General features: G+C 48.2%; 1 protein-coding gene across 8 annotated transcripts in view; it reads right to left on the bottom strand.

Moving 5' to 3' along the window:
* Positions 1-12,478, bottom strand: part of vps13d (vacuolar protein sorting 13 homolog D) — a 107,854-nt gene that overhangs the window by 50,975 nt on the left and 44,401 nt on the right. For all 8 annotated transcript variants that reach the window (XM_075475433.1, XM_075475434.1, XM_075475438.1 and 5 more), the window contains 9 exons: positions 10,160-10,275; positions 8,974-9,189; positions 8,132-8,412; positions 7,523-7,656; positions 7,220-7,375; positions 6,520-6,697; positions 1,452-1,526; positions 1,153-1,353; positions 177-266 (listed from right to left, as the gene is read on the bottom strand). In XM_075475433.1, coding sequence (XP_075331548.1) covers positions 177-266; positions 1,153-1,353; positions 1,452-1,526; positions 6,520-6,697; positions 7,220-7,375; positions 7,523-7,656; positions 8,132-8,412; positions 8,974-9,189; positions 10,160-10,275 — 1,447 coding nt within the window. The remainder of the gene's footprint in view (positions 1-176; positions 267-1,152; positions 1,354-1,451; positions 1,527-6,519; positions 6,698-7,219; positions 7,376-7,522; positions 7,657-8,131; positions 8,413-8,973; positions 9,190-10,159; positions 10,276-12,478) is intronic.

Genomic DNA, 12,478 nt, shown 5'->3' with positions numbered 1-12,478 from the left:
CACACACAGAGAAGATGTTCCAGATTATCTCATTCTACTTTAAATATGTTAGTCCACTCCCACAACATATCAGCCATCACCTGATCTGAAGAAACGTAGCAGCTTAACTACCTTCAGCTGACAATACACACGTCAACATTAAGTACATGAACTGAGCTGCACGCTGGTGTAGTCACCTGACAGCTCTCTGTTGTAGTAGTCTCCAGACAGGGTGAAGCTGGCGTTGCCTTCCTGTGTGGAACCGATGCGCTGCAGCACATAAAGCCCTGTAACAACAGAAGGCCTTTACACACCAGAGCCAGAACATCCACGTCTTCATCAGTTTGCTAAAGTTCCAGTTACACTTCTCTCACAACATGTTTCACCATGAAAACACAAACACACAGCACTGTCAGAACCCTGGTGGACCAAGCGGCTGAAATCCACATGTGCAGACAGAGCGCAGAAGCTGCAGCTCAAACACTTTGGAATGGCTTTCCCTCCTTTTAACTCAGGCACACAGAAAAAACTTTGTGCTGCTGCTGGATCAGCGCAGGAAAAACCAAGAAGGAAAGCTACTTATTTTTAAATTCCCCTGGACAGCTTATCAGAGGCCAGATGGACCCACTGCTTGTGTGTGGCGTTATTGGGACTGCAGAGCTCACTTGAAGGTGTTCTTTACACAGCATGTCACCATCTATACAAACCCTAACCCCCAACAGAAGGTCCTTAAAAAGCAGCAGCAGGGTCGCTCACATGGCTCATAGCAAAGGAAGCAGGTTTAAAGACAGCAGGTCACAGCTGTGTCCCACAGCACATCTGGGTCAGCTTGGTGCCCTGTTTCTACATGTGCACGTTTGCTGCTGATGTGGGGCTGAGCAGCAGAGCGGGCGAGCGGCAGAGCAGCAGAGCGGCCGAGCGGCAGAGCAGCAGAGCAGCAGAGCGGCAGAGCGGCCGAGCGGCAGAGCAGCAGAGCGGGCGAGCGGCAGAGCAGCAGAGCGGCCGAGCGGCAGAGCAGCAGAGCGGCCGAGCGGCAGAGCAGCAGAGCGGCCGAGCGGCAGAGCAGCAGAGCAGCAGAGCGGCCGAGCCCTTCATCTCCACTACAGCAGCAGCTGTGGGCTTCTCCTCATCCCATGTGATGATGGAGGCCTGCCTCCCGTTAACCAGACTTACTGGAGAAGGTGAGCTCTGCCAGTGGGATGTCACAGTCCAGGCAGTCGTCGATGAAACAGATGCAGACGCTCTCAGCCTTGATCTCCAGCCCTGACAGAGGAGCCGAGTGGCTGCTGGTGACAGAGCCAGCCCTGGTTCTGGGCTGTCCCGCCATGTTCTCAGCGTTCTCCAGCAGCCATGTGGCAGCCTGGTCCAGCTGGCCTACAGGATAAACACACACAGATTTACAAAGCTCTTCAGGAAACAATGCTCACCTTAGTTGTGGCTCCAGGTGAGGCAAACAGTTCTAAAAGGCTCACCTTTGCAGTAGATCAGAGCGACTTTGCAGTCCTCCTTCCTGAAACCCAGGTCCTGTAAATGTCTCAGCTGGGTCTCTGCAGAGATACAACACCACATCTACAGCTGTTGATATGTCCATATTAACTTCACAAAAAAAAGAGAAGTGAGGACTGGAAACCACCAGCAGCTTTTAGAAGAACAGAGGAGGAAGATGTCTAAGGAAATATCAGCTGGGAGGCTGTGTGAGCTGTCAGCTGAATGCAGAGCCAGTGCAACCCAAACAGTGACCTGTGAGGAGGGCTGATGGGGCAGCACTCTGACACCATGCTGGGATGGGATGGAATGGAATGGGATGGAATGTAATGAATGTGATGGAATGGAATGGAATGGAATGTGATGTGATGTGATGGAAAGGGATGGAATGAATGGGATGGAATGTGATGGAATGGAATGGAATGGGATGGAAAGGGATGGAATGGATTGTGACGCTTTGCTTTGCGGTAAGACGTATTGCATCACTTCCTGTTACCTTGCTTGTGTACTGTGGAATTTCTTGCTCCGCTTGGACTACTGATAATTAGGGCTGTGTGATACTGCAAAATTTGGTATCGATCCAATACTAAGTAAATACAGGGCCAGTATTGCCGATACCGATACCGATACTTTTTACTACTACCATCTACTTTTGTGAAGGGGAGATCAATGTATCATAATTTATTAAGTGAATGCATCATCAATATGCAAATTTGAATGAAAACTTGAATTTTTATGATTATTTAATTAAATATGTAAGTTTTCCTTTAATTAATCATGTTTATGATGATAATTAACACAGGACAAAGTTTACAGGCAAATAAAAATACTTTTATTAAGGAACTCAGAAATGTTTATAGAAAACTTCAAACTTAAATTTCCCTTTTGGGGTGGCAATCTGCTGCATGTCTTCCCCATCTCTCTGCCCCCTGCTTCCTGTCTCTCTCTCCAACTGTCTGTCCATTAAAGGCATAAAAAGCCCCCCAAAAAAAATGTAATTTTTTTTTTTTAAAGAAAATTTAAAAAAAAAGAAAAAAAAAAAAGAATTGATCTCATTACACAAGTATCGATCACTACCCAATACCAACGTTAGTATCGATATTTTAAATCGATCCGCCCACCCCTACTGATAATCACTTTATTTCTATCTATAACACAATTTTGCATAGTTAAACTCTATAGCTTACCGTTCTGTTCTAACACACTCCTACAGATCTTTAATCTTTATTTTCACTTTTTAGCGGTGTGTCTGGTTCTCTAGCGTAGCATGGCTACCGGTTCTCTTCCTCCTTCTCCTGCTTTCACCTGCTCCGTGTGTCAGATGTTTAGTTACTCCTCTGCCTCCTTTAGCGATAATGGTACATGTAACAAATGTAGTCTTTTTGTAGTTTTGGAGGCGAGGTTATCTGAATTGGAAGCTCGGCTCTGCACTGTTGAAAATCAACCGATAGCGAGCCAGGTCCCTTTAGCCAGTGTGGAGCCACCTAGCGTAGCTAGCTCAATTAGCCTCCCCCTAGCAGAACCTGAGCAGCCAGGATTACAACGTGGCTGGGTGACTTTCAGGAAGAGGCATAGCTCTAAAGTCAAGCCCGTTGTTCACCATCGACCTGTCCACGCTTCAAACAGATTTTCCCCACTCAGCGACACACCCGCTGAGGACAAAACCCTGGTAACTGGCAGCTCCATAGTCAGAAACGTGGCATTAGAGACACCAGCGGCCATAGTCAAATGCATTCCAGGGGCCAGAGCGGGCGACATAGAATCCTATTTAAAACTGCTGGCTAAGGATAAACGTAAATATGGTAAAATAGTTATTCACGTCGGCGTTAATGACACCCGGTTGCGCCAATCGGAGGTCACTAAAATTAATGTTGCATCGGTGTGTGATTTTGCCAAAACAATGTGGGACTCCATAGTTTTCTCTGGACCCCTGCCAATTCTGACCAGTGATGACATGTTTAGCCGCATGTCGTCTTACAATCGCTGGTTGTCTAGATGGTGTCCAGCAAACAACATGGGCTACAGAGATAATTGGCAATCTTTCTGGAGAAAACCTGGTCTGATGAGGAGAGACGGCATCCATCCCACTTTGGGAGGAGCAGCTCTCATTTCTAGAAATATGGACGAATTTATTTGCCACCCTAAAACATGACAACCCAGGGCTCAGAGCAGGATGCAGAGTTGTAGTCTTACACATACTAATCAGTCCCAGACCCAAGATTAGTTTGAGCTCTTTTGAATCTCTGATTCTCAGTTTTTCCCACGCAAAGTGGAAATCCCAGAAACCTCTTGTGTTTGTTGTTGTGTATCGTCCACCTGGCCCTTATTCTGAGTTTCTGTCTGAATTCTCAGAGTTTTTATCCCAGTTAGTGCTGAGTACAGATAAAGTCATTGTAGTGGGTGACTTTAATATTCATGTAGATGTTGAAAATGACAGCCTGAATATGAACTTTAATTCTATATTGGACTCTATTGGATTTTCTCAGAGTGTACACAGACCGACTCACTGCCTTAATCACACCCTTGATCTTGTGCTGACTTATGGCATTGAGAGTGAACAGTTAACAGTGTTCCCTCATAACCCTGTCTTATCTGACCATTTTCTGATAACCTTTGAGTTTATATTACTTGACTATACAGTTTCTGAGAAGAAATGTACGTATAGAAGGTGTCTATCAGAGGATCCTGTAACCAGATTTAAAGAATTAATTCCATCATCCTTTTCTTCACTGCCATGTGCAGATATGACAGAGGACGACTACCTAAACTTTACTCCAGCAGCACTTGACTCTCTTGTTGACAGCACTATAGTTTCAATGCGTACAGCACTGGACAATGTTGCCCCTCTGAAAAGGAAGGTAATCAGTCAGAAGAGGTTGGCTCCTTGGTATAATTCACAGCTGCGTGCTTTAAAGCAGACTGCAAGAAAGCTGGAGAGACAGTGGCGTTCCTCTAATTTAGAAGAGTCTCAGTTAGTCTGGAAAGATAGTTTAATAACGTGTAAGAAAGCCCTTCGTAAAGCTAGAACTGCTTATTATTCATCATTGATAGAAGAGAATAAGAACAATCCCAGGTTTCTGTTCAGCGCTGTAGCCAGTCTGACTAAGAGTCCGAGCTCTGCTGAGCCAGTTATTCCTTTAACTCTCAGCAGTGATGATTTCATGAGCTTCTTTATCAATAAAATTGTTTCTATCAGAGAGAAGATTGATGGAGTCCTTCCCACTATTATCAGTGATGTATCATCAAGTACAGCAGCTTTAGAAGTATCTTTAGAACCTGATTTGTATTTAGACGGCTTCTGCCCAGTTGATCTCTCTGAACTAACAACAGCAATAGTCTCTTCTAAACCATCAACTTGTGTTTTAGACCCAATCCCAACCAGACTGTTCAAGGAGGTTTTCCCATTAATTGACACTTCCATATTGGATTTGATCAATCTGTCTTTGTTGACAGGATATGTACCTCAGCCTTTTAAGGTTGCTGTAATTAAACCTTTACATAAAAAACCTACTCTTGACTCAGAGGTGTTGGCTCATTATAGACCTATATCCAATCTCCCTTTTATGTCTAAAGTTCTTGAAAAAATAGTTGCAGCTCAGCTTTGTGATCACTTACACAGAAATAATCTGTTTGAAGAGTTTCAGTCAGGATTCAGAGTGCATCATAGCACAGAAACAGCACTGCTGAAAGTTACCAATGATCTCCTCTTAGCCTCTGATAGCGGACTTGTGTCTGTGCTTGTCCTGTTGGATCTCAGTGCTGCATTTGATACGGTCGATCACAGTATCTTATTACACAGACTTGAACATGTTATTGGGATTAAAGGAACTGCATTAGGCTGGTTTAAGTCATATTTATCTGAAAGATTTCAGTTTGTTCTTGTAAATGAAGAATCTTCCTCACACACCAGAGTAAGTCATGGAGTTCCTCAGGGTTCTGTGCTTGGACCGATTCTTTTCACTTTATACATGCTTCCATTAGGTAACATTATTAGACCAGCATGGCATAAATTTCCATTGCTATGCTGATGATACCCAGTTGTACTTATCTATAAAACCAGATGAACCCAATAGGTTGGTCAGACTACAAGCATGTCTTAAAGACATAAAGACCTGGATGACTCAGAACTGTCTGCTTCTAAATTCAGACAAAACTGAAGTCGTTATCTTTGGACCTGAGCGCTTCAGGGAGAACATCCCATGGTTAAGCTGCTATAGGCCTAGACTGCTGGGGGGCCTCATCTGTCCCACCTTTCCTCCCTTTACTATCTTTCATTAACTGGTCATTAACTCGTGTTTCCCTGTTCCAACAGATATCCTTTGAATGGTGTTACAGTGCCGCCAACCCCCCCCCTCCTTCTGAAGGCACTTATTATCTAAGTGCCTTGAGATGACATTTGTTGTATTTGGCGCTATATAAATAAAAATGAATTGAATTGAATTGAATGGAATGAATGGGATGGAATAGAATGTGATGGAATGGGATGGAATGGGATGGAATGGGATGGAATGGAATGGAATGAATGGGATGGAATGGGATGGAATGGAATGGAATGGAATGTGATGGAATGGGATGGAAAGGGATGGAACATGATGGAAAGGGATGGAATGGAATGGAATGGGATGGAATGAATGGGATGGAATGGGATGGAATGTAATGAAAGTGATGGGATGGAATGGTATGCAATAGGATGGAATGGAATAGGATGGAATGTGATGGAATGGGATGGAGTGGGATGGAATGTGTGCAGAGCAGGGCTTGTGCTGCTGAAACACACACAGCATTAATGATGCCTTCAGATGCCACATGCACTAACCCCCCCCCCCCCCCGAATCCCAGCTGATGAAATGATGCTTTTTAATCAAACCTCATGCAGAACCTCAGCTTTCTGCAGCCTCGGGTTCTGGCTGCTCAGGGACAGAACTGGGTGGATGATAACTGTGACAGGTACTTTATTCTGCTGTTCATCCTTGGCGCACTCTGCCTCACCTCCATACCCGTCTCCCTCCCTCTCTCCCTCCCTCTCTTCCTCCCTCTCTCCCTCCCTCTCCATACCTGTGAGGGTGAGAGTCTGGTTCCTGAAGCCATCTTTGGGTGGAGCTGTGGCCTCAGTGGAGTCAGACTCACGGGGAGGTGGAGGCGCAGAGCTGGTGGTGGGGATGGACTTGGCGATGGCTAAAAAGAGCTGAATGTCGTTGTAGGAGAGACGGATGTCGAGAGCAGGAAAGTGAATCTGCCACAGAGGAAGATCCACAGTCAGCAGGGCCTGTACATGTTGCTACTGCTTTAATCTGCACAGAGGACTCTGCTTTGTAAGGGCTGACAACATGATGAGGGACACCACTGAGACTTCTGCTCTGTTAGGACTGACAACATGATGAGGGACAGCACTGAGACTTCTGCTCTGTTAGGACTGACAACATGATGAGGGACAGCACTGAGACTTCTGCTCTGTTAGGACTGACAACATGATGAGGGACAGCACTGAGACTTCTGCTCTGTTAGGACTGACAACATGATGAGGGACAGCACTGAGACTTCTGCTCTGTTAGGACTGACAACATGATGAGGGACAGCACTGAGACTTCTGCTCTGTTAGGACTGACAACATGATGAGGGACAGCACTGAAACAACAAAGTGTGGAGCTGAGCTACACTGGACATCAGGACATCTGTCCCCCTCCTCTCTGAGGAACTAAACAGCAGCTAGAATCGGACTCTGGGGTACAACGCTGCCCCGGCCCAGCCTGCTGACCTCCAGCAGCGGTGGAATGTCCTCCACGTTGAAGGCATCCAGGAGCCCGGAGCTGCTCTGATAGGTGGGGCTCCCACACAGGTCCACCTGAACATTGACCGGGTCGATGATGGACAGCGCCGTCTCCTGCTCACTGCCCAGCCGACACGAGAACACCTGCGGGGGACATCAGACCAACAATCTAAGCTGTTCCATTACCACCGGGGTATGTGGGCTGCTCCTGCACACGTGCCCGTGCAGTGAGGCCCACCCTGCAGCAAAGGCAGGAACACCTGAGTGGTGTGAAGTGCAGCCATGCGTCACCTCTACTCCTGCCAGGCTGCCAGAGAAGGGCCGGTCCAGCAGACGGGGCTTGTACGTCAGGACTGTGGTGCCCTTCAGAACGATGGCGTTGGTGTCCGGACAGGACAGGTCCTCCACCACCACGAACTCAGTGCCTGCACACAACAACAACAACAACAACTCAGCATTTCCAAACGCACATCAGGGGGGTGCAGAGCCCAGCAAGGGACTCCAACAAAGTGCTGATCCCCAGGCCCCTGCAGAGCCAAAGAACCCCACTGAGAGCAGCTGGAGACCACCAGCAGCTCAGCAGAGCTGTGAGAGACCACCAAACGACTGTTCTGCTGTGGGAAGGCATCCAGGTGACCTGCCGCCAGCACACTGGCCTCAGGGGGCCTCAGGGAGGCACAGGGGGGCACAGGGTGCTTCAGGGGGCCTCAGGGGGACACAGGGGGGCACAGGGGGACACAGGGGGCCTCAGGGGGGCACAGGGTGCTTCAGGGGGCCTCAGGGGGCCACAGGGTGCTTCAGGGGGCCTCAGGGGGCTACAGGGGTGCACAGGGTGCCTCAGGGGGGGCACAGAGGGGGCTCAGGGGGCCTCAGGGGGCCACAGAAAACATCTCCTCTCACCTGTCACGTTGAGCTTGACCTCCAGGCAGCGCTCCTGGGTGACGGGCACAGTAGATCTCTTGGTGACCACGCCGCTCTTCACGGTCTTCGGCATGACGGCTCCAGTGGAGCCCGAGTCGGTGCTGGTGTTACTGGGCCAGCGCTGCCGGGGCCCGGCGCCACCCGCTGCCTTCTCAGCTGGCACATGAAGGAAGTCTCGCACCAGCTGCAGCCAGTCAAAGATCAGGAACACTCGGAGGTTGTTGAGGACCACGGTGAAGCAGGACGAGTCCCGTGTGGACCTGCAGGAAGACGGAGCACGGGTTAGCTCTCAGGGTTACCTTACCTCTCAGGGTTACCTTACCTCTCAGGGTTACCTCTCTCGGGGTTACCTCTCGGGGTTACCTTACCTCTCAGGGTTACCTCTCTCGGGGTTACCTCTCGGGGTTACCTTACCTCTCTCGGGGTTACCTCTCTCGGGGTTACCTCTCGGGGTTACCTCTCGGGGTTACCTCTCGGGGTTAACTCTCGGGGTTAACTCTCGGGGTTACCTCTCGGGGTTACCTCTCGGGGTTACCTCTCGGGGTTAACTCTCGGGGTTAACTCTCGGGGTTAGCTCTCGGGGTTAGCTCTCGGGGTTAGTTCTCGGGGTTAGCTCTCGGGGTTAGCTCTCAGAGTTAACTCTCTGGGTTAGCTCTCAGGGTTAGCTCTCAGGGTTAGCTCTCAGGGTTAGCTCTCAGGGTTAGCTCTCAGGGTTAGCTCTCAGGGTTGGCTCTCAGGGTTAGCTCTCAGGGTTAGCTCTCAGGGTTAGCTCTCAGGGTTAACTCTCAGGGTTAGCTCTCAGGGTTAACTCTCAGGGTTACCTGTAATGCAGCTCCAGCTGCAGGGACGCACGGTTCGTGCCCGTTTTGGAGGGCTGGAGAATGCAGTCGAACACATTGTGCCGGAGCCCATCGCTGCGCTTCTTTGGTCCCGTGTAGCGAGTGTCATACGCCAGCAGGGAGTGGGACACCAGGTTGACCGACTTGGATCCATTGGAGAAGCTCTCAAAGAGCACCTTAGACTTCATGAAGTCAAACCTTTGCAGGACACGTCAAAAGAAAACATTCAGTCAGTATCATTCCAACTTTAGCTTTAACTTTCATTTTTGAAGGTTTCAAAGTGCTGAAGGTGGTCTTTCTGACCGGGGTCTGCTGAAATGGCAGGCTAACAGCTTTCTCTCAGACTCAGGCAGCATATGCTGCTTGGGAATTGTGAAGGTTGAGTTCAGCTCCAGGAAACAACATCAATTCTGTGCCCTTCGTGTAATTACAACATGTTTTTAAACCATCTCCACCTCCAACCAAAGTGTGTGATAAAGGACGCTTTCATGTGTGCTGCTGCCACAGGCTCTCCAGTTTAAATGGAGGCACCACAGCAACTTCCCTGAGAGTGCAGGCTGTTCCACATTGCTCTTATTGGGCATCAGCTCTGACTCATTACTGCCTTCCGATTGGTTCATACAGTGAGGGGACACCTTCAAACATGAACCACAGAGTAGCTGTTGCAACCGCTCACCAGCTTCAGAGGCCTCCAACAGCTGAGACTCTGGCAGAAATAGGACTTCACATGAACCTGGCTGTGTGTGTAACACAGGGAAATTAACTCTAAATATTTTCAATCCACACTTAAACTACCCAAGATTTCCTGTCATGACATTTTCATGCACAGTGTAGAGGTGGAAGGAGAGGCGGCTGAAGACGGATGGGAGGAAGATGAGCCTTAACGTGCTGAGCCTTTGCACAGCCAATCAGTGTGTGGGCAAATCTAATTCAAATGTACAGTAAATCTCTCTCACTGAATCCTTCTGCAGTCAGCAGTGTTTTAGCATCCCTCCCTTAGTCTGCATCCCTCAGGCATGATGTTCCATCCACCACATGAACACTGACGCACAGCAGGCCCCCATCCCTCACTGTTCCATGATCCAGCCACAGATGATGGGGCCAAAGGTTTGTGTGCCTGTTTACAGCTGGTTAAATAAAGCTCATCAAGGAGTCAGGAAAGGCCCACCTTGCCAATGAGCGCCTGTGATGGGTGGGTGTTGGGCTGTCCAGAAGCTCCAGGCTGACATCCATCATGTCCACCAAGAAGGACAGGTTGGTAAAGACATCTCCACTCAACACCGTCTGGAGAGAGACGACATCAGTGCGCAAACTGAGACATGCAGGCTTTTCTGAGAGGAGGGAAGTCTTCACAGAGTTCATTAGACTACATATCAGGGGAAATGTGTTGGATACACTTTAAGCTTGAACATGGTAGGAGCTGAGATCTATTCTGAAACGGAGGAAGCATACATGGAACAGTCATTCCTTTTTAAAGTCGTACATCAAATGAAAATGTGCAGCTACTGAAAGAATGTTCAATAGAGTTCCATCACAAATGAACAGCCATACAACTGGCATAATATCACAAAAGTGAGTACACCCCTCACATTTCTGTACATCTTTTTACACTGAAGATGGGACTCTTTATACAACGTAAAGTAGTCAGTGTTCGGCCTGTATAACAATGGAAATTTGACGTCCCCTCAAAATAACTAAGCACACAGCCATTAATGTCTGAACCGCTGGCAACAGAAGTGAGTACACCCCTAAGTTAAAATGTGCCCAACTAGTCCTTTTCCCTCCCCGGTGTCATGTGACTCGTTTGGTGTCATCGCTCTCACACTCATCCTGGTCACTGGAAGTTCAACATGGCAAAGAACTCTCTGAGGATCTGAAAAGAAAGAACAGAAGCTCTACATAAAGATAGCCCAGGCTACATAAAGATAGCCCAGGCTAGAAGAAGATAGCCCAGGCTAGAAGAAGATAGCCCAGGCTACAAAAAGATAGCCCAGGCTACATAAAGATAGCCCAGGCTAGAAGAAGATAGCCCAGGCTACATAAAGATTGCCCAGGCTAGAAAAAGATTGCCCAGGCTAGAAAAAGATAGCCCAGGCTACATAAAGATAGCCCAGGCTAGAAGAAGATAGCCCAGGCTACATAAAGATAGCCCAGGCTACAAGAAGATAGCCCAGGCTAGAAGAAGATAGCCCAGGCTACATAAAGATAGCCCAGGCTAGAAAAAGATAGCCCAGGCTACATAAAGATAGCCCAGGCTAGAAGAAGATAGCCCAGGCTACATAAAGATAGCCCAGGCTAGGAGAAGATAGCCCAGGCTAGAAGAAGATAGCCCAGGCTAGAAGAAGATAGCCCAGGCTACATCAAGATAGCCCAGGCTACAAAAAGATAGCCCAGTCTACACAAAGATAGCCCAGTCTACACAAAGATAGCCCAGTCTACACAAAGATAGCCCAGGCTACATAAAGATAGCCCAGTCTACACAAAGATAGCCCAGGCTACATAAAGATAGCCCAGTCTACACAAAGATAGCCCAGGCTACATAAAGATAGCCCAGGCTAGAAGAAGATAGCCCAGGCTAGAAGAAGATAGCCAAGGCTACATAAAGATAGTCCAGGCTACAAAAAGATAGCCCAGGCTACATAAAGATAGCCCAGGCTACAAAAAGATAGCCCAGGCTACAAAAAGATAGCCCAGGCTAGAAGAAGATAGCCCAGGCTACAAAAATATAGCCCAGGCTACAAAAAGATAGCCCAGGCTACATAAAGATAGCCCAGGCTAGAAGAAGATAGCCAGCACCCTGAAGCTGAGCTGCAGCCCGGTGGCCATACAGACTATACAGCGGTTCAACAGGACAGGGGCCACTCAGAACAGGACAGGGGCCACTCAGAACAAGCCTCGCCATGGTCCACCAAAGAAGCTGAGTGCACGTGCTCAGCGTTACATCCAGAGGCTGCCTGAGTGCACGTGCTCAGCGTCACATCCAGAGGCTATCTGAGTGGGGTGGGGGGGCAGCCTCTTCTAAAGATGATGCAGAAGAAAGAAGACAAGCAGACTGAGGACATGGAGAACTGGTCCTGTGCTCTGCTGACCAAGAGAAACTTATCTGCTTCAGATGGTGTCAAGCTTGTGTAGCAACGACCAGGTGAGCAGTACACAAAGGCTGTGTTCGAAACCGCCTACTTCTCCTACTACTCCCACTACTCCTACTAACTTTAACTTTTTTTAAGTTCCCGGATGCATACTAGATTCTCCTAAATGTTGGGTATGCATCATGAGGTTACTACTCATACTCAAACTACCCAAGATGCAACGTAACGTGACGTCGCCGATCGTCATTTCCTGTCAAAACGGCAGTTTCAAGCTAGCTACAACGAGGGTGGGTTCACCTCCTGTTTTCAAAACAAAAGCACCAATTGTATCGTGGTCAGGGACCACAATGGAAATAAGCCTTAGGGTTTTTTTGTGTTATCCCTGACTATTTATTTAT

Source organism: Odontesthes bonariensis, chromosome 10, assembly GCF_027942865.1.
Source record: "Odontesthes bonariensis isolate fOdoBon6 chromosome 10, fOdoBon6.hap1, whole genome shotgun sequence".
NCBI lineage: Eukaryota > Metazoa > Chordata > Actinopteri > Atheriniformes > Atherinopsidae > Odontesthes > Odontesthes bonariensis.
The sequence above is the reverse complement of the archived record's forward strand: the minus strand, read 5'-3'. Positions and strand labels throughout refer to the sequence as shown.